The sequence below is a fragment of the Dasypus novemcinctus genome, chromosome 21 (genome assembly GCF_030445035.2).
Source record: "Dasypus novemcinctus isolate mDasNov1 chromosome 21, mDasNov1.1.hap2, whole genome shotgun sequence".
Taxonomy (NCBI): Eukaryota; Metazoa; Chordata; class Mammalia; order Cingulata; family Dasypodidae; genus Dasypus; species Dasypus novemcinctus.
The window spans coordinates 77,695,759-77,718,975 of record NC_080693.1 but is presented as its reverse complement, the minus strand read 5'-3'; the positions used below and the strand labels follow the sequence as shown (position 1 = coordinate 77,718,975).

General features: G+C 54.4%; 1 protein-coding gene across 3 annotated transcripts in view; it reads left to right on the top strand.

The window, feature by feature from the left end:
* SDK2 (sidekick cell adhesion molecule 2) overlaps positions 1–23,217 on the top strand; it is a 257,675-nt gene that overhangs the window by 187,095 nt on the left and 47,363 nt on the right. For all 3 annotated transcript variants that reach the window (XM_058284650.2, XM_058284651.2, XM_058284649.2), the window contains exons 13-24: positions 3,091–3,267; positions 3,560–3,696; positions 4,189–4,336; positions 6,716–6,856; positions 8,330–8,511; positions 9,512–9,627; positions 16,982–17,177; positions 17,297–17,395; positions 17,813–18,004; positions 19,197–19,318; positions 20,233–20,342; positions 20,457–20,607. In XM_058284650.2, the coding sequence (XP_058140633.1) occupies positions 3,091–3,267; positions 3,560–3,696; positions 4,189–4,336; positions 6,716–6,856; positions 8,330–8,511; positions 9,512–9,627; positions 16,982–17,177; positions 17,297–17,395; positions 17,813–18,004; positions 19,197–19,318; positions 20,233–20,342; positions 20,457–20,607 (1,771 nt within the window). The remainder of the gene's footprint in view (positions 1–3,090; positions 3,268–3,559; positions 3,697–4,188; positions 4,337–6,715; positions 6,857–8,329; positions 8,512–9,511; positions 9,628–16,981; positions 17,178–17,296; positions 17,396–17,812; positions 18,005–19,196; positions 19,319–20,232; positions 20,343–20,456; positions 20,608–23,217) is intronic.

Below are 23,217 nucleotides of genomic sequence, written 5' to 3'. Positions count from 1 at the left end.
GTTTTCACACAATTTATTTGTTGGAGAAACCAGGTTCTACGGGAATGAGAGCAATGAACTTTTTCGGCAAAGGGCTAGACCATAAATATTCTCAGCTTTATGGCCCAGATGGCTCTTTGCAACTCTTCAGCTCTGCTACTGTAGTGCTAAAGCAGCCAAAGATAATACGTAAATGAATGTGTGGCTGTGTCCCAATAAAACTTTATTTACAAAGCCTGTAGACCCCTGCTGTAGAATATCCCATATCCAGGGCTTGGCCTTGGTCTTCTGCCTTCTGTATTTCTCAGTAGATTCAAGTAACCTACTAGTTAGATCCCAAGTTCAGTTGCTTGGACACAAATACTGTATAGGTGGTGCTGTGTACACATCCCAAGGCAAATAGGACCTGCTTGCCATAGGCATTCCCTATGCAAGAATTACTCTCCGCAGCTAGATTTGCTTTTAAACAAGCAAGGATGATTCCTTCCCAGATAGAGAGTTAAATCAAAGGTGATTACTTTGGGCGATTTGAAAATACATGTTAACAGCCTTAAAAATTAACTCGGCAATTTCACTTCTGAGAATTTATCCTGGAGGAAGTGATTTAGAATGTACATAAATAGTTTGCTATAAAGATGTTCACCACTAACTATAATATCAAGAAAGTGCTAAGCCAAACTCCAGCCTTAGGAAATGGGTTAAATTACCAAACAGCCCTAGGATGAAACGCATACAGCTGATAGAAATCATGGCTTAAAATGTCACATGGAAAAGAGCTTAAATATTTTGCTGAGTGGAAAAAGCATCTTCGAAAACAGGATGGATAGATGATAAATTGGATAGCTGGATGGTAAGTAGATCAATAATTTTGTAAATGTACTAAGTAAAAACATATAATGATGGCTAACTTTTATTGACCACTTATATATCAAGCACTACTCTAGGAATTTTATATTAGTTCCCAAACTCTTCACAACCCTATGAGGTAGTGGTACTGTTTTCTTCATTTTACAAATGAGGAAAAGGAGGCACCAAGAGGTTAAATAAACTTACCCAAGATCACAAAGTACTTATCAAAGTAGCAGAGGTGTCATTATGCCCAGTGTGACCCCAGAGCCTGCCCACGGTGGACAGTGGTACACTGTCTCTGGGGGAGGGGTGGGTGGGAAAAAAGTCTGGAAGATGCACATGCCAGTGTCAATAACAGTTCCCCACGAGTGACGGATAACTTTTACGTTTTCTTTTCCTTTCTTTTTTTTTAAACTCATCCTGATTCTCTTCGCTTCCTTTTTTTTTTTTAATAACCGACTATTTTTAGAGCAATGACAGGTATATAGGAAAATTGCACACAAAGTACAGAGGCTTCCCATATACCCACACCCACACATAGTTTCCCCTATTAGTAAAGTCTTTATTAACGTGGTACACTCGTTACAGCTGACAAGCTGATACCGATACATTGTCAGCGACTATGTATGCAGTTTACATTAAGTTTCACCTTTTGCTGGCAGTTCCGTGGGTCTAAAACCATGGCCAATGTCATGTGGCCACCATCAGGGGATGTACTGAATCACTTTTGCGTTTTTATCCTTTTTCTTTCATTTTTTCCTACCTATACTTTCTACTTTTCCTTTTAAAAAAAAAACTTGTTTAAAAAAATTACAGGAAGCAGACTTGGCCCAATGGATAGGGCGTCCGCTTACCACATGGGAGGTCTGCAGTTCAAATCCCAGGCCTCCCTGACCGGTGTGGAGCTGGCCCACGCGCAGTGCTGATGCGTGCAAGGAGTGCCATGCCACACAGGGGTGTCCCCCGGCATGAGGAAGCCCCACGTGCAAGGAGTGCGCCCCATAAGGAGAGCCACAAGAGCTGCCCAGCGTGAAAGAAAGTGCAGCCTGCCCAGGAATGGCGTCGCCCACACGGAGAGCTGACACAGCAAGATGACGCAACAAAAAGAAACACAGATTCCCATGCCACTGACAACAACAGAAGCCGACGAATAAGAACACGCAGAAAATGGACACAGAGAACAGATAACTGGGCGGGGTGGGGGGAAGGGGAGAGAAATAAATAAAAATAAATCTTTAAAAAAAAAAAAGATGACGCAACAAAAAGAAACACAGATTCCTGGTGCCGCTTGTAAGGACAGAAACGGTCACAGAAGAACACACAGTGAGTGGACACAGAGAGCAGACAACAGGGGGCGAGGGGAAGGGGAGAGACATAAATGAAATTTTTAAAAAAATAAAATAAATCTTAAAAAAAAAAATTACAGAAACATCCTCCCTAGCAATCTCCAGTTTCCTAAACCCACATGGTTCCGTGGCCCGTGACTCAGGCCCCCCGCCCTGCCCCCACCCCAGTCGAGTGAGGGTCAAGACCAGCACCCCTGGGTGGCCACCCCACGCCCTGCTGTCGCACTGAAAGCTAGAGGCAGCCTGCTGTGGGACGACGACACGCCATCCCACCCAGGGCCACACTCCCCGTGTGTCGACAACAGCGGTCACAGCTGTATTTCCACAAGAGCAATTCCAGAAAAGCTACATCTTATTGTCAGGCATGGGCATCTGTGTAATTTCTCAAGTCCCCCTTTGCACTGACTGACCGAAGCGAAAGTGATTTTTTGGACACTAAAGTCAATTTGTCACAGTGATGCATTGATCTAATGATTTCCCTCATAAAACTAATTCCAAAATGTGGTCTGTGCAGAAACTTTAATTCTTTTTCCAGCTGCCATCTTTTAACCTCTTCTGAAGGAGATCTCCTGCTGGCTCTTCGGGGCCGGCTCTTTTGCCATGGCCACTAGCCAGAAGCAACGGAGCTCTGACCTAGACCCTCTAGAGGGGTAAACGGCTGATAATGACTTAACGCGCCGCCTCTCCTGGACAGGTCCCTCGCCCGGCAGGGACGGTGGGCCGGAGGCAGCCTGGCAGGTGGCTCGGGCCTGGCCCCACGGGAATCCCTGTGGCCTGGGTTTCTGGAAGCTTCCCAGTGTCTGGAGATTGCCTCCCCCTGCCCACTTTGGGGGCCCACTTATCCAGACAAGCTTGGGCGGAGCCCACTTCGCAGGGGCCCTTGCCACCCCCCCTCACCGGTGCTTCTGGCGTGCAGGTACATCTGGGAGAAGGATGGGGCTGCCCTGGGCACGGAGAGCAGCCCCCGCATCCGCCTGGACAGGAATGGCTCCCTGCACATCTCGCAGACGTGGTCGGGGGACATCGGCACCTACACCTGCCGCGTGCTCTCAGCTGGCGGCAACGACTCCCGCAGCGCCCACCTGCGCGTCAGGTGAGGGCCGCCCCCCTGGGGGACTCAGAGAAGGAAAGCCCACTCCCTTTGCACAGACCGCCAGCCCACCCCCTCTCAAGACCTCCCCCGAGCACCTTCCGGGCCTCTCCCCGCCTTCCAGGGGTGCCTGGGTGTGCAGCTGACAGGTGGTCTCCAGGTAGATACAGGTGGGGGGCTCCAAGGTCAAGAGCGGTGGCCGTGCGCCAGGTCCCGGGACGCTAGGGGCCTTCCCATCCCGTGCCCTCGGTGCCCGGTCGCCTGGCTGTGGACCTCCCCACCTCTCTCTCCTCAGGCAACTGCCCCATGCCCCCGAGCACCCGGTGGCCACGCTCAGCTCGGCGGAGAGGCGCGCTATCAACCTGACTTGGGCGCAGGCCTTCGACGGGAACAGCCCGCTGCTGCGCTACGTGCTGGAGGTGTCAGAGAACAGTAAGGACCCCCAGCGGGCGAGGGGCCCCAGGCGGGACAGGGCCCAGCGCCCCCACCCTGCGGCTGTGCCCCGGAAGGCAGCTTCCGTCTGCTCAGCGCACCCGCGGAGTCTGCGGGGGGAAACGTGCGCGGCGTTGGTGCGGGGGCCGCTCGGGGATGAGCGGCTAAGGCTGGGGCAGCGATTTTCATTTCTCTTCTCCAAGCCCCCAGGCTGTGAACGCCAGAATTAGCAGGCATAACCCGAATGCCATTTTGCATATGGTTTGCCTAGAGCTGCCGATTTGGGAAGGAAAAGGAAAAAAAAAAAGACGAGGGCATCTCAGGTTCCCCCCCAACCCACCTCCGGTCGCCCCCTCCCCTGGGGTCACGCAGACCAATGAAAAACGACCCCGGCCTCTGCTGGCTCTGCAAGCCCAGACAAGGCCACGACCAGGGAAAAGGAGACCCCTCCCCACAGATGTCCCCTCTGCCCCCGCCCTCCTGTCCCCGCAGATGCCCCCTGGACCGTGCTCCTGGCCAGCGTGGACCCCGAGGCCACGTCCGTGGTGGTCAAGGGCCTGGTCCCGGCGCGCTCCTACCAGTTCCGCCTCTGCGCGGTCAACGACGTGGGGAAAGGACAATTCAGCAAGCACACCGAGAGGTGAGAGGCATGGGCTCCGGCCAAGGCCAGCGAGGAGGGGCTGCCCACGGGGAGATCAGCGTGGTGGGGGCGCTGGTGACCGCCCCCTCTGGGCTTCAGTCTCCACCCCTGCAAAATGGGCATAAAGGCAGCACGTACCCCACAGGTATATTGCAAGGATTCAGTGAGGCAGGCAAGAAAGCATCCTGAGCTGTGCCTGTGTCTTAGTTTGCCACGGGACCGCCGATGCAAAGTGCCAGAAACGCGCTGGCTGTTATAAAGGGAAATTTAACAGGGTAAAAGCTTACTGTTCCGATGCCACGAAACATCCACATCAAAGCACTGTCAGAGATGCCGTCTCACCAAAGTGCGCCGCTGGTGATCCTAGCGTCGTTCCGCGTGCCAGCAGGCAGGATGGCGGGTCTGCCAGTCGCCCTCAACTTCCTCCTTGACCTTGGCCTTGGCTGAACCTGGAGTCCTCACTGTCTGGCGGCCAGGTCTAAATGCGGCTTCCTCTCTCTCTCTGTTTATATGAGAGCAGCTGGAGGGCGGAGACTCACCCCAAGCCACGCCTCCCTGACGGTCCAATCAAAGGGCTTCTGCCCCCCAGGAAGGGATTAGTTCAAAAACATGACCTTTTTCTTTGTGGGATTCCCCACCTTCACACCCAGCTCGTGAAGAGCACTTAGCACATTTAATTGTCTGTACACCTGTGAGCTCTGCAAGTTCAAAAGCTTCCCTCACTGGGTGCTACGTCCTCTCGTGGTCATTATTCGTGAAATGGACGTGAAGCTCCGGGGCATGTGGCGGCCTCGCCACTTTCCATAGCCAGTGCCTATGTGACACCTGGGCACTGTTAGGGTCTCAGCAAGGCTCCTGAAAATGAAGGGAATTGGATAAAAGCAGCAGACGATCCCTCTGGAAGCACCACTGCCATTCCCCACTGTGCGGGAGGCACGTTCCGGCCTCCTCGAGCCCCTAGACTTGGGCAGCCGCCTCCAGCGACAAAGGAGACGTCCAGCCCAGATGCCCGGTGACCGCGACGCCTGTCACAGGTGCCAAAATTTGCGGACTTGACTCTTCCAAGGACGCCCTTCGGCCCCTATGCTGAGACCCCTGAAATCAGTCGTCTTGCTTTTGATGTGGCGCCAAGAAGCTTCGGTCTGTTTGGCTTTCACTTGGCGGGGGGGACTGCTGGGGTCCTGAGACCAAGGGGAGGGGGCATGAGTGGGGACAGCCTGGCACTGAGGGCTGTGGCAGAGATTTTACTTATTTCCTGTTTATTGAGCACCTACTGTTTATCGAGCGCCTACTATTTATCAAGGCCCTGTGTGACCCACTGGAGGTAGCCCTTCTGTAGCTACAAAACCCCAACAATAGAGCGGCCTTGTCACACAGGAGGCCCCACTGCACAATTTCGGGAGCGCTGTGGGCTTCTCTTGCAACGCTGATTCATCTTCCTAATGCATCGTCATACTGATGGCCTGGAGCCAAGAAGAAAGAAGGTTTAGCCACCCTGACTTCCAGCTTTAGAAAGACATGGGCGTGCACAATACATTTTGGAAAGTTATCCATCAGAAAGTCAAAACGTACAAATAAACAGAAAGGGAAACACATCCATCAAGAATAATTAACTTCAGCTTTTAATGGGTACGTGTCAGTCATGTGAAAAATTACGCGTGGGTGGGACACCGTGTTCCCCAGCAATGCCAAGGAAATAAGATGGTGAAGGGCACTTGGCTTCAGAAGGCGGGGTGCCCTCCCATGTCACCCACCCGCCAGGCCTCGCCCCAACCCCCCCCACCCCAGCCTGGGGCTCAGCTGGCGGTAAAGGAGTGCGTGAAGGTGAACCGCTCGCTGGGATGGAGCCGTTAACACTTGGGCTCATAGCACCACCAGCAGCTTCCTAGATGGATGAGAAGCTGAGGCCCGTGTCCCTCGACTACAGAGAAAGTACCCACAGTAGCTTGGTGCTTTACAGACTTTTTTTTTTTTAAGATTTTTTTCCTCGCCTCCCCCCCCAGTTGTCGGCGATCTGTGTCCGTTTGCTGTGTGTTCTCCTCTGTCCGCTTCTATTCCTCAGACTTTTTAAAAGACTCATTTGCGCCTTAACCAGTCTGGTAAGGCAGGCAAATGGAGTTTTACAGTCTTTCTTAAAAAACAAACTCAGGGAGGTTGAGTGACTTGCCCAAAGGCACACAGCAATGAAGTGGTGGACCCAGCCTCCAAGCAGTCGAGCTATTCTGATTCCCAACCTCCCAACCCCTTGCACCCACGTATGCAGTGGGCGAGGGACCAGGCAGGCAAGGTTCAGGCTCCTCGTGTCCCATTAAGCGCCTATATTTGCCCCTAAGACTCGGAGCAGAAGGGTCCGTCCAATCCTAGTATTTTCCGGTCCAGGGTCTCCCTTCCCGAGGAGCCCCCCACGGCCCCTCCACAGAACGTCATCGCCAGCGGCCGGACCAACCAGTCCATCATGATCCAGTGGCAGCCGCCCCCCGAGAGCCACCAGAACGGCCTCCTGAAGGGCTACATCATCAGGTAGGTGCCCCCCACCCAGGAGACAGGAGGGGCGCCCCAAACCACAGCAGGAGAGGAGGGGGTGGAAGCCAGCGCAAATTCACGCTGAGCGCTTCTCCACCTAACAAGGACGGGGCGACAAGAAATGGTTAGACAGTGGAGGGAGCATTTAAGTTAGACATCTGAAAGAACTTCCAGCAGTGAGACCTAGCACACCAGCAGGAATGGGTGAGAAAGGAGATACAGAATCTCCAAAAAGGCAAGGTTGGCAGATGTCAGGGTGAGGTAGGAACACACCTGCAGGGAGTCAGGGAAAGAAAGAGGGAGCACAGAGGGATCGACCACCAAGGAAATCCAGAATATTCTATCACGGGCCAGAGATCTCTCCGGATGAACCGTGAGTGGACAAGCTAATGGGCCAAGAACTGGTCGAGAGTGAAAGTCTTTCCTTTGGTCCTTATTAGAAAATGAAGTCCAGTTATACAGACTTTCATTTTTATATTTGACTGAGGGCTGCTTTTCTAGTAACCTAAAAGTGAGTTATTAAGGGTGATGAAAATGTAGTATCCATAAATTAAAGCTAGCGTCTTCCTTGAGGTCCCTGAGAACTCTAATGAGTATTCTGAATTCTGGCTGGCTGCAAGTTCTAGGCAACTTTGCACGTCTCTTTCCTCACACATGTACTCTCAGAGCATTGGAGTTCCCAGAATTTGGAAGAAGTTTCTGTTGGTTCAGCTGCTCCATTGGCCATGGGTTTTGGTTAATCCTAAAGGGCACCCGTTCCCCAACATGGTCCATGGCCAGCAGCAGCATGTGAGAACTTACTAAAAATGCAGATTCCTGGACGACTCCTCCGTTGCTGGTGGGAATGTAAAACAGTGCAGCCGCTGTGGGAAACAGTTCCACAGCTCCTCCAAAAGTTAAATAGAGAATTATCATACGACCCGGCAATGCCAGTCCTAGGTATATATTTTTCAAAAATTGAAAATGGATGTTCAGATGAAAACTTCTCCCTGAATACAGCAGCACTCTTCACCATACCAAGAGGTGGCAACACCCCAGAGGCCTGTCGGCTGGTGGGTGGGTTAACAAAACTTGGGCTCGCCATCCAGCGCACATCACTGAACAGAATGAAGCTCCGATCCATGCTACGACGTGGGTGGCTCCTGAAAGCACCATGCTAAGTGAAAGAAGCCAAGCACCAAAGACCCTGGGTTATGCGATTCCAAGTCCATGAAATGTCCAGAATAGGCAAATCTGTAGAGACAGAAAGTAGAGCAGGGTTGTCTAGGGCAATGGGCAGGGTGGGGAGGGCAGAGCTGGAGGGAAATGGGGTGACTGCTAAAGGGCATGGGTTCCTTCTGTGGCGATGAAAATGCTCTGGAACTGACGATGGCGATGGCCGTGTAGCTCCATAACCGGAAACCCACGCATTGCGCGCGTCACCCGGCGATGGCTCGGGGCACTCGCTGCGTCCTCGCCTTCTGCCTTCAGGTACTGCCTGGCCGGGCTCCCTGTCGGGTACCAGTTTAAGAACATCACGGATGCTGATGTCAACAACCTGCTGCTGGAGGATCTCATCATCTGGACCAACTACGAGATCGAGGTGGCCGCCTACAACAGCGCTGGGCTGGGTGTCTACAGCAGCAAAGTCACCGAGTGGACACTGCAGGGAGGTGGGCAGGGACTGGGGCTGTGGAGGGACTGTGCTTCCCGCTCTCCTGGCTCTTGCGCCTGTCGGAGCCCGTACCTGTCGGGGCCCGCGAGCCTCGGCTGGTGTCTCCTGTTTTGACCAGACCCTCGCTATCCTCCGTGGGTCTGGACTCCCCATCCCACGCCTGGCCAGCCTTCAGGGTGGGAGGACTGGGAGGAGGACAGAGGAAGTTGGGGCTGGGCATGGCAAGGAGCTGAGGCTGCAGGGACATGGGACACCTTCTGCCAGATGTCCCATTTCCTGGATCATGAAACAGCTGGCATCAAGGGTTGTACCTAAAACCCACCCCAGAGCATTTACAGCCGTCACTTTCAGGTATCAGTACCCTGTGATGTGGGCCAGGCTAGTTTTGTTTGGTTTGATTTGGTTGGTTTTTTAAAGATTTATTTTTTATTTATTTCTCTCCCCTTCACCCCCGCCAGTTGTCTGCTCTGTGTCCATTCGCCCTGTGTTCTTCTGTGACCGCTTCTATCCTTGTCAGCGGACTCTGTTTCTTTTTGTTGCGTCATCTTGTTGTGTCAGCTCTCCGTGTGGGCGGCGCCATTCTTGGGCAGGCTGAACTTTCTTTCGCACTGGGCGGTTCTCCCTATGGGGTGCACTCCTTGCGCATGGGGCTCCCCTACGGGGGGGACACCCCTGCGTGGCAGGGCACTCCTTGCGCGCATCAGCACTGCGCATGGGCCAGCTCCACACGGGTCAAGGAGGCCTGGGGTTTGAACCGCGGACCTCCCATGTGGTAGGCGGACGCCCTAACCACTGGGCCAGGTCCACTTCCCTAGGCTAGTTTTATTAAACCCGCACAGAGAAAGTCCGAGGCTTCTTAAATCTACACGTAGCAGCTGTAGTTGGGAGACACCAAAGCGCAGCTCCGCAGACTCCAGTCCGGGGTTTTCTCTACTTAACTCTGCAAGACGCACTTATTGTGCCCCTTCCCTCCACCCCCTTTCTCTGATCTCCTCCAGTTCCCACGGTCCCCCCAGGCAACGTCCACGCGGAAGCCACCAATTCCACGGCCATCCGCTTCACCTGGAACGCCCCCAGCCCCCAGTTCATCAATGGCATCAACCAGGGCTACAAGGTAGGGGAGGCCCCCTTTGCCCCAAGGCAGGGTCTTGATTCCCTGGGGGAGGACGGGGTGCTGGGAGCGGGGAACGGCTGAGTCCTCCCTCTGTTCCCAAACCCAAGAGGACAGTGATGAAGGCCAAGGGCACGTGGGTTCTCCCAGGCCATGGGGAGGATGGGCACGGCCATCTGTAACCCACGAGGGTGGCAGCCTCCATGAGACCCGGTTCCAGGAGGTGGGACCCAGGAACCTGCCAGGTGAGTTCCAGGTTCAGGAACACCTGGGCAGAGCCACGGCTCCATCAGAAAAATCCAGAAAGCACTCATCCCACCGACCCACGGGTCTCGTGGAAATCCTGCTGAAACCCATCTCCCCAGATGGCACTTGACCCAGCATGTGGTTAAGAGCCCAGGGTTAGGACTCAGGCAGACCTGGGTTAGAATCCTGGCTGTGCCGCTTGAGGGCTACCTGGATAAATTCCTTAATCTACCTGGGCTTCATTCGTTCAATCCGTGTTTATTGAGCATATACTAAATGCACTGTTGTAGCTGCTGAGGAACCAAAAAAAAACCGCTGTTTCCTCACGTGCAAATGGAGACGATAATAACGCCTGTTTCTTCGGGTTGAGTGATGATTAAATGAGATGATCCTGTAATGCGTTCAGCTCAGAAAATGATTTCAGTCAATTTGCTATACAAGTCAGGACTTCTCAGTCGACCTGTCCCAGAACCCAGGCCTTGGCTCTCAGGCCTGGGTCTCTCCTCTCATCCCACGAGCTGCACCTGTCCTCCCCTAAGAGGGGCTGGAGATAGACAGGGCCCAGCCCCCGGCTCACTTCCTCTGGCGCCTGGGGGCAGGTGGAACAACCCCACCAGTTCCTGCAGGTGTGTGTATGGGGCAGAGCAGGTGAGGCCTTGAACCAGAAAGCAGCGCGAAGGGGAGAGACCTGCAGGCTTTGGGTTGGAGCCCGGGATCTGGGGACCTCTCGGTTGGCGGACACGTCTGCACGTCACTGCACCGGGCCAACCCCAGGATTATTTCTAGACCAGCAGCCTCAGCCATTCCTACTGCAAGGTGGGGGCAGCTGGGCAGGAAGGGACTGAGACTAAATCACGAAGGGGACTTTCTGCTGGTGTTGTCAGTAGACCAGGGGGGCTGGTCCACAGCTTGACACATCAGCCCTGCACCCTGTCACACGGGAAGGGGGAACCCGGGGCTGCGCGGAGGGGTGCGGCATGGCTCTCCTGGGGTAGAACATCACAGCTGGATGCGTGCAGGCTGTCTGGAAAAGCCTCCCGATGGACTCTGGGGGGACGCAGGGGACCTGGGAACAGTTAGCTTCCTGCCACCATTTCTAAGCATCCAAGTTTTATTCCACATGTGGGAAGGCTGGACCACAAACTTCAAAGAACAAACAATCCCTCCGAGGGAGGCCAGCCAGGTGGCCAGGTCAGCTAGGGCGACAGCAGACGGTCACCTGGAGTGAGAGGAAGCTGTGGAGGCACCCTGCTTCCCCAGGCCACTGCCCAGCACCCGTAGCTGCTCAAATGAATGAATGAATGAATGAATGAATGAAGCCGAGTGGCCCGCAGAAGGTAAGAAGAGCTCGCACTTCTGGGGCACTTCCTTTATGCCAGGCAGGATGCTGAGGAACATTCTTTTTCTCGGGCAAGCTGCACAATGGCAGGATGTAGCATTATCATCACCCCACCCATTTCACAGAGGATGAAACTGAGGCATGAGGAGGAAGTAACTTGTTCAAGGTCGAACAGAATAACTGCAAAGCTTAGATCCAAACTCCAGAGCCTGCGCTCCTTCTTATATTAAAAAGAAAATTGATCTTAAGGTTCTTAGTTGTAAAATAAATAGAACTTGATTCGTTTTTAAAGCACCAGTGGATAACAGCAAGAAATTATAATTCCACTGCCCAGAGTTATCCACTATCGAGATTTAAAGGTCTTTCTGGCATCTAATAGGTATTTCTAGATAGTCCTCTACGGCTCAGTGTGGCAGACCTGACTTAAATCCTGGCACTGAAAAAACGGCATCTGGACGCTGGTGAAGGCTGCAGGGAAGGTTTCTCTTACTTCTTTTGCCCTTCTGTGCGTCGCGGAGAAGGAAAGGCCGTGGCTCCCTGCCAGCACATTCCTCCCTTCCATGCCTCCATTGAAAATGTGGGATTTTTTTCCCTTTTTCCTTTTTCATTATGGAAAATCTCAAACAGCTACAAAAGTAGCAGGGCAGCTATGGGGAAAACCCCTGTACCCATACCCAGCCTCAACAATTACTAGCTCCTGGCCAAATGTTTTGTCTTTTCCCCAACTTTCAGGCCCCTTCCTTGGAATACTTTGAAGCAAATCCCAGGCATGGCATCATTTCATCCATAAATCATTCTGTAGGGAAATATTATAGATAAGGGTTCTATTTTAAAACATAACCACAGTAGCTACCTGATCGTAATCATGCCTAAAAATATCAACTGTTCCTTTAATATCAGCAAATATCCCAGCCAGTGTTCGTATTTCCCTAATTGTCTTGTAAATTTTGACTGTAATTGGTTTCTTTGCTTCAGGATCCAAATAAGGTCCACACGATGGCAATCGGTAGGGTTTTTTGTTTTGTTTTGTTTCTTAGATCTCGGTTAATCTATAGATTCTCTTTTCTTATAATTTATTTAATGAGGAAACTTGGACATTTGTTCTATAGAATTTTCCACAGTCTGGGCTTTGCTGATTAAATCCCCGTGGGGTTGTTTAGCATGTTCCAGGAATGCTAAATTTGCAGTAAATTGGAACTTGGAGCTAGAGGCTTGATCAGCTTCTGGCTTGATTTTTTTTCCCAAAAATATTGCTTCCTAGATGGCGTTGCGTATTTCCATCAGGAGGCACACGTGTCGGGCTGGCTGTCTCGTTGCGATGTTGGCAACCACTGAAAAGTCATGCCTGTCTAGGATTTCATTAGGGACTGCAAAAAAAATGGGGATATTCAGACATTATATTTTCTTTAATTATGAAAAATACTTTAAAAATAATTTTCCCTTGATCAACGTTTTCATGATTCCAAGGTACAGTCCATCCAGAAAAAGCAGGTTGATGCTTAATTCTTTTCTACCTTACATAATGAATAGGTTCCCTAGGATCTCCTAAGGTGACATGCGCTTGGGGTTGGAAAGGTCCTTTTTTGGTCTTGATTTGATTTTAGTAGTAGCATTACAAACTCAGGGATGTTTATCACTGCCACTCTTATTCTTACTGAAGACAAATTGCCCCATCATTGGTCTCTTCCAAATTGTCTCCTGAGTCCTTCTGACACGGTGCCGGTAATCTTTGATAACTTCCTTGCTATCTGGTATGACAAGACGTTCCAAGCTACACATTCTCCCGTCCTTACCTGGAATCAACCATTTCTTCAAGGAGCCCTGGTTCCTTTGAGTAGAAAACTCTATTTAGAGACCACACTCTGGCACTAGAGGTGTTCCTGGCTTGGTTGCTTCTAGGCCCTGCTACCGGACAGCTTGGAAATATTTTTTTTAAAACAAAGAAACTACATACTTGTACTTCTAATCAGAATTTAGGACTACAAGCTTTTTAATAATTTCATTAATCTTTTGTCCATACCTTTTTTCTTCCACACTGGAAATCCAATTCTACCAGGCAGTATGATTCCTCAGCTACGTTATTCCACAACACACACAATAGTTTCAGAACAGCATCGACACTATGATAACTGAAAATAGTTTTAAGATTATTTGCTGTTCTTTCACTATTAGGGCACATCCCTCTAGGGGTGTTACTGGGCTTTAAAATCTTTCGAAATATTTTCTGTCTATGTGAATTTCCTTCAATCTAATACACTGTTAGCTTCACTTGTTTCATTTTGTTTCAATTTGGGGGGGATACATTTTTTAAATTTAGTTTAGTTCAGTGATTATCTAGAATATTTACATGATTCCAAGATCAACTCCACAAAGCAAATTCAGAGAGGATTCATCTCAATCCTGGTCCTCTGCTTCCCCCTTGCGTTCAATTTCTGGTTTTGTTGTTTGTTTTGTTTCTCTTCCATTTCTTTAATATAAGCAAATACCTATGTAATAATACATCCTCTCGCTAGATAAATGGCAGCATATGCTACGCACTTTCTCTGTCTTGTATTTTTATTAATATGTCCTGGAAATAATTCTATAGGAAAATATAGAGCTACTCCTCGTTCCTTTTTCCTGTCTATATAGTACTCCATTGTGTACATCTCCCGTGGATCAGTCAACCCCCCGTACTGATGAACATTTTGGTGGTTTCCAGTCTTTTAAAATAACAAGCTTTGCTGTATGAATGGCTCTGGGCACACATAGTTTTATATTTCCATGGTGTACCTTTGGAATAGAGTCCTAGAAATGAGACTGCTGGGTCAAAGGGTAACTGTGCATATGATTTTGCTAGTATTGCCAAATTCCCCTCCGCTACATTAATTTTTAAAATTTTAATTTAAATTTTTAAACAGAAGATATATTTACATGACTCAAAAACCAAAAAAGGTTTTCTAAAAAGTATCTAGTGGAAGGCCTCCATCTGACCCCAGCACCATCTGCCTGTCTACGCCACCCATCTCCCCAAACTGCCCCCACTCCAGGTAGCCGGGATCGGTGGCTTCTCGCATACCCTTTTAGGGTATTCTGTGGAAATCCACGCAAGGCACACACATGGAGAAAGGGAGAGGATTTCCCCTTCTTCCTCTTTTTCCTCCAGTAGCATACACTTTCAACCCATAATGTACTGCCTCCACCAGAACAGGAGGCACATCACTTAGTGGCTGCTCCCTGGAACCCAGCAAGCTAGACGCTACTCTCCTCTATAATAGAAGGAGGCTCAGAGAGATTGGGTGACATACCCTAGGCCACGCAGCAAGTTAACAGACCTGGGCTCGGGGTCAGGTTTCCTGGCCACATGGCGGGGTCTTTTCCCCTGCACTTGGGCTGCTCGGTTCCCCTCCCCACACCAGCAGCACCACCCTTCAGTTACCGGGTGTGACTCACAGGGTCTCTGCGCTCTAGGGTAGCGGTCCATGTCCCAGGAGCCTAGGTCTGATGCCTCCCCACCTGTGGACACCCCCACACCCCAGCCTCACTCAGCAAAGCCCAATCTGCTTAGAATCCAAGACCAAGGACGTAGAGGGTCCCGGAGCCCTGACCCCACCCGACAAGGAGAAGGCACAGGGACATGAAAGAGGGCCAGCGCTGTGTGCTCCCTCTCGGGGCCCATGGATCGGGAGCCGGCTGCTGGGGGGGTCCATGGGCAACTCACTCGACCTCCCTGAACCTCGGTTTCCTTTTCTGCAACAGCATTGGATTGGGACCGTGACCCCCATCGAATGCTGACCGTGGTGATAAGATGGGGCAGGTCAGTGAGGGGCTCACCCCAGTGCCGGGCACAAAGCCAGAGCTCATCACCCCGTGGCCCTGTTGGCGGGTGCCCAGGACTGAGATGCCAGCCCCCCGCTGCCCACAGCCCGGCTCCTTTGGGGCAGCAGAGGCACAGAAGGCAATGCCTCTCCCTTTCGGGCCCCGAGGGATGCCTTCTTATCCCTAAGCCTCCTCCTCTTGAGGTGCAGCTGGAGAAGGTCAAGGAGCTCACGTCCCCGTGTAAATATGTTGCAGCAGCCCCGGGAAGCCACAGCCCTGCCACCACTTGGGGGCTTCAGGCATGGTGCTGCAGGAAAGTACGGTCCACCCCGTTACTCCACAGAGCCCACCGCCTTACCCTGTGGACTTCCGGGTCCTTTGAGTGGGCAGGGCCCGGGGAGGTTGTTTTAAGTCATCTGCAAAGAGACATTCTCTTTCCTTTATTTAAAAAAAGCGGTTTTGGGGGGGAGCAGATGTAAGCTTCCCATGTACGAGGTCCCATGTCCTGGTACCTCCTTAAAAAAAAAAGTAGTGCAATTGGTCTAAACCCAATAAAATAATATTTACCCCAATTTTACACCACACAATTAATTTCAACAGCATAATTAATTCAAATTTACATGAATTAAATTAAAACATTAAACTTGTTTCTTAATCTACTCCAAAGAAGTTCAGCAATTTAATTGCTATGAAACAAGATAACCAAAGTAAGGAGAATATTTTACATACTTATTAAATGCCACTTAGTAGTTCTGATTAGTATTTTTAGGGTCTAATTAGTGTCTAATTAACTTGCTATAGGCTATCTTTTCACAATACCAATTAAATTTCAAACCTCCTTTATAAACAGGCGGCCATGGAAAGGAGAAGATTAAGCATTGTTACTGGTGTAAGTTAATCAGGAGACATTGGCCTGGTATTGTTTCATATCTATAAATACCCATGCTTATTAAAACCCATCAAGTGTTGCTTTTCACCATTAATTGCTATTTAATCAACTTCAATAAATGAGTGAATCTTGAGACCAGCTGTCATTGTGGGAGACTGATGAAGGGCCCTGAAAACCAGGGGCTGACATGAAAGAGCAAGGCCAAGATAAGAAGGGAGGCGAAGCAGGTGTAGGCAGGTAAGGGGTAGTGAGTGTAGAGGGAAGAGTAGAGAAAAAACGCCCCGGATTTCCAGACTGGATTTTGTTGCCGGCACCTCCATCTCCGGGTGATGTTTAAAGTTGAAATACCAACTTGGAACAAGTCTAAAAGAACAAGAGTTCTGTAGAAGCTAAAGAGTTGGCCCTTGGATAACTCCAAAGGGAAGTAGCCCCAGCCTGCACAGAGCAAAAGTGGGGAACCCCAGGTATTGGAATCAGCAACATCTGGCTCAGAATCTCAGCGTCCCACAAGCTGCACGATCTTCTGTAAGTCACTTAACCTCTCTAAATCTCATTGTATCCAACTGTAAAATGCAGGCTGGCTTCAGGGCATGGGCTTGGTTTAACACTAAGCTCTGTATTTGTGTATGAACAACGAGCCTGTAGAGTCTCCTAGGGCTGCGTAACACATTAGCACACACTGGGTGCCTTAAAACAACAGAAATGGACTCTCTCTCGCACTTCTGAAGGCTGGAGGTCTGAAATCACTGTCAGCAGGGCCAGGCTCCCTCCCAGGTTCCAGAAGATTCCTTCCTTGCCTCTACCAGCTTCTGGCAGCCCCGCCTCCCTCGGCTTGTGGGGCATCGCTCTGGGCTGATCTCTGCCGCATCTTCGCGTAGCTCTCTTCTGTCTCTTCTCTTCTAACAAGGACGTAGGTTATGTTGGGCAAGGGTCCCCCCGGCTCACGTGACTTGATCACCTCTGCAGATGAGCCACGTGCTCGGCGACTGGGGGGGCGCTCCTGGATCCCTGTGGGCGGGGCCTGGGGAGAGGGCGTGGCCTCTTCCGGCACGACCCCGCCCCCCTGAACGGTGGCCTCTCCCCAGCTGATGGCCTGGGAGCCGGAGCAGGAAGAGGAGGTCACCATGGTGACCGCCCGGCCCAACTTCCAGGACAGCATCCACGTGGGCTTCGTGTCGGGCCTGAAGAAGTTCACCGAGTACTTCACCTCGGTGCTGTGCTTCACCACGCCCGGAGACGGGCCCCGCAGCGCCCCCCAGCTGGTGCGCACCCACGAGGACGGTAGGCAACGCTGCGCCCGGGGAGGCTGCGCGCTCCTGGGAGACCACGGGCTGTCTAGCCGCGGGTGGTCTCTCTCGGGCTCTGACCAGCACGGGGCGGGGGTCCCTTTCGGAATCCAGTTCCTGGGCCGGTGGGACACCTGAGCTTCAGTGAAATCCTGGACACCTCGCTGAAGGTCAGCTGGCAGGAGCCAGGGGAGAAGAACGGCATCCTCACAGGTAGGCAGGTGCGCCCGGGCTGGGTCGGAGGGCGGGCTGGGCCGGGAAGGTCATCGCGTCCACTCCCCTGCCTTCCAGCCAGTGTCATCCAGAGCCTCCCAGCCGCCCCACTCTTTCTTAGAAATACTCGGAGAAGTGCCTGGGCACCTCCACCCCGTGGCGCTGCCAGGGCCCCCTTCCCCGATCTTCACTCGCCGGCCTAAGGGGCCGCCGTGACCGCCGGGTCTTGCCTGCGGTCACCACCCGGTGGTGCACCCGCCGCGCTTGCGCCTGGGGCCGGCAGCCCCTGGCCTCCCTCTGCCCCCCGCCCCCAGCGCGTGGCTGACCGCCGGCCTAGTGGAGAAACAGGAAGTAGCGCGGAGAGGCCAGCGGACGGCCACTGCGCAGCCTCGCCACGCCGGGCGTGGGTCTCCCTAGGGTACCGGATCTCCTGGGAGGAGTACAACCGCACCAACACCCGCGTGACCCACTACCTGCCCAACGTGACCCTGGGCTACCGCGTCACGGGCCTCACCGCGCTCACCACCTACTCCATCGAGGTGGCCGCCATGACGGCCAAGGGCCAGGGCCAGGTGTCCGCCTCCACCATCTCCTCCGGGGTGCCGCCAGGTAGGTGCCCGCTGCTCGGGGTGGGAGCCCATGCCCAGGCCGCCCAGTCGAGAGCTGCCCGCACTTTCCTCCTGCAGAGCTCCCCCCATCGGGGTGCTCCGGGCACCCCAGGACCCAGGCCTCCCGGCAGACTTCCCTGCTCAGCTGCTCCCTCCACAGTGCTCAGCCCGGGGGTCCCCGCCCTTGTTCACCGCGCCAGCCCCACACCTCACCCGATTCCACGTCAGGGAAGGATACCAGTGCTGCAGGGAAGAATTGTCCCTGTCACTCAGAAAGCCCAAGCTGGATTCCAAGCAGTGCTCGTGTCGGCTGGGGAGGCGGAGACCCTGGGGAGAGGGGCTTAGACGTGGCAGGGAGAGCGAGCAGAGGTCTCCACTCTTCTGCCAAGTGCTGTGACCTTGCGCAAGCCAAGAGGCCCCTCTGTGCCTCGGTTTCCCCATCTGTATATCTGGGATTAGCTCACTATGAGGTTCCATCTGAATCAGGATCTGCCCTCTTAGACGGCTCAGGTGCCCAAGCTTTGGTCCACCCTGGGCACGATCACAGGGATGCTAAAGACTAGTTACATAGGACTCCCCAGGCCAGGAGCTCCGCGCCTACCTACACCCACTCACGTCCTCCTCTTTTGCAGACAAGGTCACTGAGGCACAGAGAGGTTAGGGAACTTACCCAGTGGCACACAGCCTGGAAGTGGAGGAGCCGGGTTTAAACCCAGGCAGTCTGGAGCTTGTGTTCTTTTCTGCTCACCTTGGGCCCCGAGAGCCCCCGGGCTCCCTGGTTGGAAGATGGGGCTGCCTCCTGCCCCCACCCTCCTGCCGGCCTCCCTCGGCCATTGCTGGGTGTGGGGGGCGATGGGCAGCACGTGGATGTGCAGCTCGGGAGGATCCGGTGTGGCTCCTCTCTGAGACCAGCTCGTTTGTGGGCAGCTTCTCGGGCATCTCGCTCTGGTCCAGAACCGCCAGGAGAGGCAGCCCGTGTGTACCCAGCCCCTGTTTCCTGGCCCTGGGCAGCCTCCCCTCAGCCCCAAAACCGGGGTCTCGGGCTCCCGGTCTGCCCACGGAGCCACAGGACAAGGAGCGGGGCTGAGGTTAGCCCCGGGGGAGCGTGCGAGGCTGCCGCGCACACGAAGTCCTGTCTGAGATGGACGGTGGTCCTGGCCCGTCGCCCTCCCCACCTGGCTTTCCTCTTCCAGAACTCCCAGGGGCCCCCACCAACCTGGGCATTTCCAACATTGGCCCCCGCTCCGTGACCCTGCAGTTCCGCCCAGGCTATGATGGGAAGACCTCCATCTCCCGCTGGCTGGTGGAGGCCCAGGTAAGGCCCACGGGGGTACCAGGTAAGGCCTGCGGGGGCACCAGGTAAGGCTTGTAGGGGGTACCAGGTAAGGCCTGCGGGGGGGCACTAGGTAAGACCTGCAGGAGGGCACCAGGTAAGGCTTGTAGGGGCACCAGGCTTGTAGGGGGTACCAGGTAAGACCTGCGGGGGGTCACCAGGTAAGACCTGCAGGAGGGCACCAGGTAAGAACTGCAGGGGGGCACCAGGTAAGGCCTGCGGGAGGGCACCCTGTGCTCGGGGGCCAACGCTCACCTTGGACTTAGCCCTGCTCCTAAGTTCAGAATCATCTGGGAACTTCGGCCTGGGAACATGTTCTCGTGCCACACCTCAAATGCCCGCACTTCCCAGCACCCCTCGCCGTGCCCTCCTCCACCCCACCTGAACGGCACACACTGACACAAACACATGCGTGTTCTCCTGCCGGCCTGGGAGGAGCCCTGCGGGCCTTTAACCCAGTGGCTCTCAGCCATGGCTGTACCTGACCTTCATCAGGGGGACCTTTCCCAGGTTCTGATGTCCAGGTGCCACCCTGGAAACTCCCTTTCTGTCTCACCTGGCCTGAGGTGTGGCCTGCCCTGGGTTGCTCGCTGAGGTCCCAAATCCCTGGGCACAGCCCCCAGGGCCCCGGTTGGGCTAGGTCCAGGAGAGGCCCAGGAATGCATCTAGAACAGGCACGAGATTCGGATGCTGGAGGTCTCAGGCCACTCTTGAAGAGATGCTCCCTTGGAGGAGTCATGGAAAAGTCTGGAAAGATGGTGGCCCCCCAGTGAGGGGCCCTGGGATTCGAACCAAGACCTTTCCTGGGCGGTGCTTGTGCGCCCTAGAGCTGGGGGCTCACGGCACCCACCTGGGCCCCGCGGGCCGGCCAGGGCTAAGGGCGCCTCCCTTTGCAGGTGGGCGTGCTCGGGGAGGGGGAGGACTGGCTGCTGATCCACCAGCTCGCCAACGAGCCCGACGCCCGCTCCATGGAGGTGCCCGACCTCAACCCCTTCACCCACTACAGGTAGGGCGAGGCGGGGGAGGGGCGCGCCCGGCCCGGGTGGGGGGAGGCCCCGGTCCTGCGGGGTGTGGCCCTGGGCCTCGCCCTCACCCTCCCGCTCCCCTGCCCCCTGTCCAGCTTCCGCATGCGCCAGGTGAACATCGTGGGCACCAGCCCACCCAGCCAGCCCTCCCGCAAGGTCCAGACCCTCCAGGCGCCCCCCGACATGGCCCCGGCTAACGTGACCCTCCGCACGGCCAGCGAGACCAGCCTGTGGCTCCGCTGGATGGTAAGGCTCCGGCAGGGCCACCTGCGCAGGGCCGTTGCCTGCAGCATCGCGGGGGCGCCCTTCGGAATCCCTGCGGCTCCCTTTCTTTTCCTTACTTCCGGCACCTGGCCAGGGGCCCGGTCGTAAATGCTGGCCAAGTGACGTCCTCCGTGAAAGGAAGGAGCTAGCACACGCTGTTGGTTGAGACGGCCACCTGCCAGGCATTTTCCATTCGTTACTTCATTCAATTCCCCCAGCAGTCCTGCAGAGGACACGTTATATCCCCCATTTACAGCTAAGAAAACTGAGGCTCAGAGAGGTTAGGAACTGGCCTGTGGTCACACAGCTCCCGAGTGCTTGGCCTGAGATGTAGATGGACGTTGTTCTGTCATGCCTAGCCCAAGAGTGAGGGGTTGCCCTGAGCTCGAGGGTGGAGTAAGGGGGTCAGTTGGCAAGGTGGGGAGGGTGCCTTAGGCTCTCTGACCTTCCAGCAGGTCTGGGGTACACGTTGAGGGCGTTGTTCCCAGATAACCTGCACGAGGCAGCAGCTGGTTAGCTTACCAAGAGCTTTCGACCTGCGGGAACGGTTCTGAGTGCTTTACTCAAAGCAAATCTTTGAATCCTAGTGATGAGCCTTAGAGACGCAGGGATCCTGCTTTCCATCGTAAGATGAGGAAACGGGGACGGAGAGTGGCCCAATAACTTGGACAAGGCCCCCCGGAGTGAGCAGCGAGGCTGAGACCTTGAGCCCGGGCCCCCTGGCCCTCAGCGCCTCCTCTCGGGGGATTAGAAGACCAGCCTCTCCCGGGGCCGTGCCCTGGGGCAGCACCTCCCGACACAGGGGCCACACACCGGCCATCCCAAGAGGTGCTGGAGCACAGACAAATTCTTAGACAGGTAACTGCGGGAAGCGCCCGCAGACGCAGCTCTTGGCGAACCCTAGAGCCTGGCGTAGGAAGGAGTGCGCGGCCCGCCTCCGCGGGGCCTGACCACACGCTCTTGTGGGTGCCACAGGAAATCTCTCACTGGTTCCTCAAAATGCAATTCGCCAGTGCCGTGCGGAGGGTCGGGGCTCGCTGGGCAGCGCTGGCTCTTTGGCCAGGGGGGACAGCCTGGTACGAGGGGTGGTGGCTGGGAGAGCCCTCGGTGCTGTCAGCCTGCAGAAGCTTTCGTTCCGAATGGGGTTCCCCAGCAGCGTCTCTCAGCCCAGCCCAGGGAGCCCGTCACCAGCACACTCGCCTCCCTGCGCTGTCCCCTCTCTCCGATAACCCCAAGCTCTCTCCTTACGGCTGTGCCCCCTTCCCTCCACCATCTCACTTGGTTTTCCAAATGCTGAAAGGTTAAAGACTCCAGGACACAAGGGGCTCTGGAGGGGGCACAAAGGGGCGATGACTGTGCCCTGCACAGCCCTGGGCACCCCTCACCCGCTCGACGGTGCCCCATCACCTCCCCTTGGCACCTAAGGCAGCACGCCGCCCGAGCACATCCCCAGCTCTCACTCCCATCGCTTGTCTTTTCTTTTCTTCTTCTCTCTTTTTTTTAAAAATTATATTCAAAGAATATAAGAGGTCCCCATATATCCCCCACCCCCCTCACCCCACTCCTCCCACATCAACAACCTCTTTCATCATCGTGGGACATTCACTGCATTTGGTGAATACATTTTGGAGCACTGCTGCACCACGTGGACAGTGGTCTACATTGTCGTTTACACTCTCCCCCAGTCCACCCAGTGGGCCATGGCAGGACCTACAATGTCCAGCATCTGTCCCTGCAGCACCACCCAGGACAACTCCAAGTCCTGAAAATGCCCCCACACCATAGCTCTTCTTCCCTCTTCCTACCATCAGCAGCTACCATTCTGGGCTGTTTCACCAAGTGTCTGCAGGAGCTGGGGCCTGCAGGGGCCGCACCGGGGCAGGAGGGTGGCCGTGCTGCCCATGGACTTCTCGGAGCCCCGGGAGGCAGCCTCAGGAGGGGGTGAGGGCTGAGGGTGCCGCAGCTCCAGCCCTGTCACCTTCCGAAGTGGGTGTGAAAGGCCAGGCCCTGGCTCACCCCTGCCTCCACTCACAAACCCCCCCAAGGTGCACACCCACCCACTGCTTACCAGCACCGCTCAAGGTCATCCAAACGACCTTGCACCAGTGACCACACTCCCTCTTCCTGCCAGCCCCCACCCCCAGCCTCGTCATAAGGCCCAGGAAAGGAATCTGCCTCTTCTCTTTGTTGCTAAAAATGCAGCAGGAGAGACAGAGGTTTGCCAGAAGGAAGGACTTCCTGGCTGTGGCTGGTGCCCCATCCCCATGCGGGATGCCCTGTCCCCATGCTGGCTTCTCCAAGGGCAGGCGTGTTGTAGCAATCAGAGTAATGCGTGTTGGCAGTTGACCGAGGGAGTTAAGTGCTGGAGGGGATGGGAGCCAAGGTGGCCGTGCTCATCAGCGTCTTAGACAGCCTTGGCGGGTCTCCCCAAGGGTCCAGCAAACTTGGCAGGACAGTGAGTGCAGCACGTGCCAGGGAAAGGATACGGCCTCTCCACGGAGCCCCGATTAGACAGGCAGGGAGGCAGGAGGCCCTTAGAAACAGTCCCCCCTCCTACGGCACACCAGGGGCGAGCACGCCCCACAGCAGGCT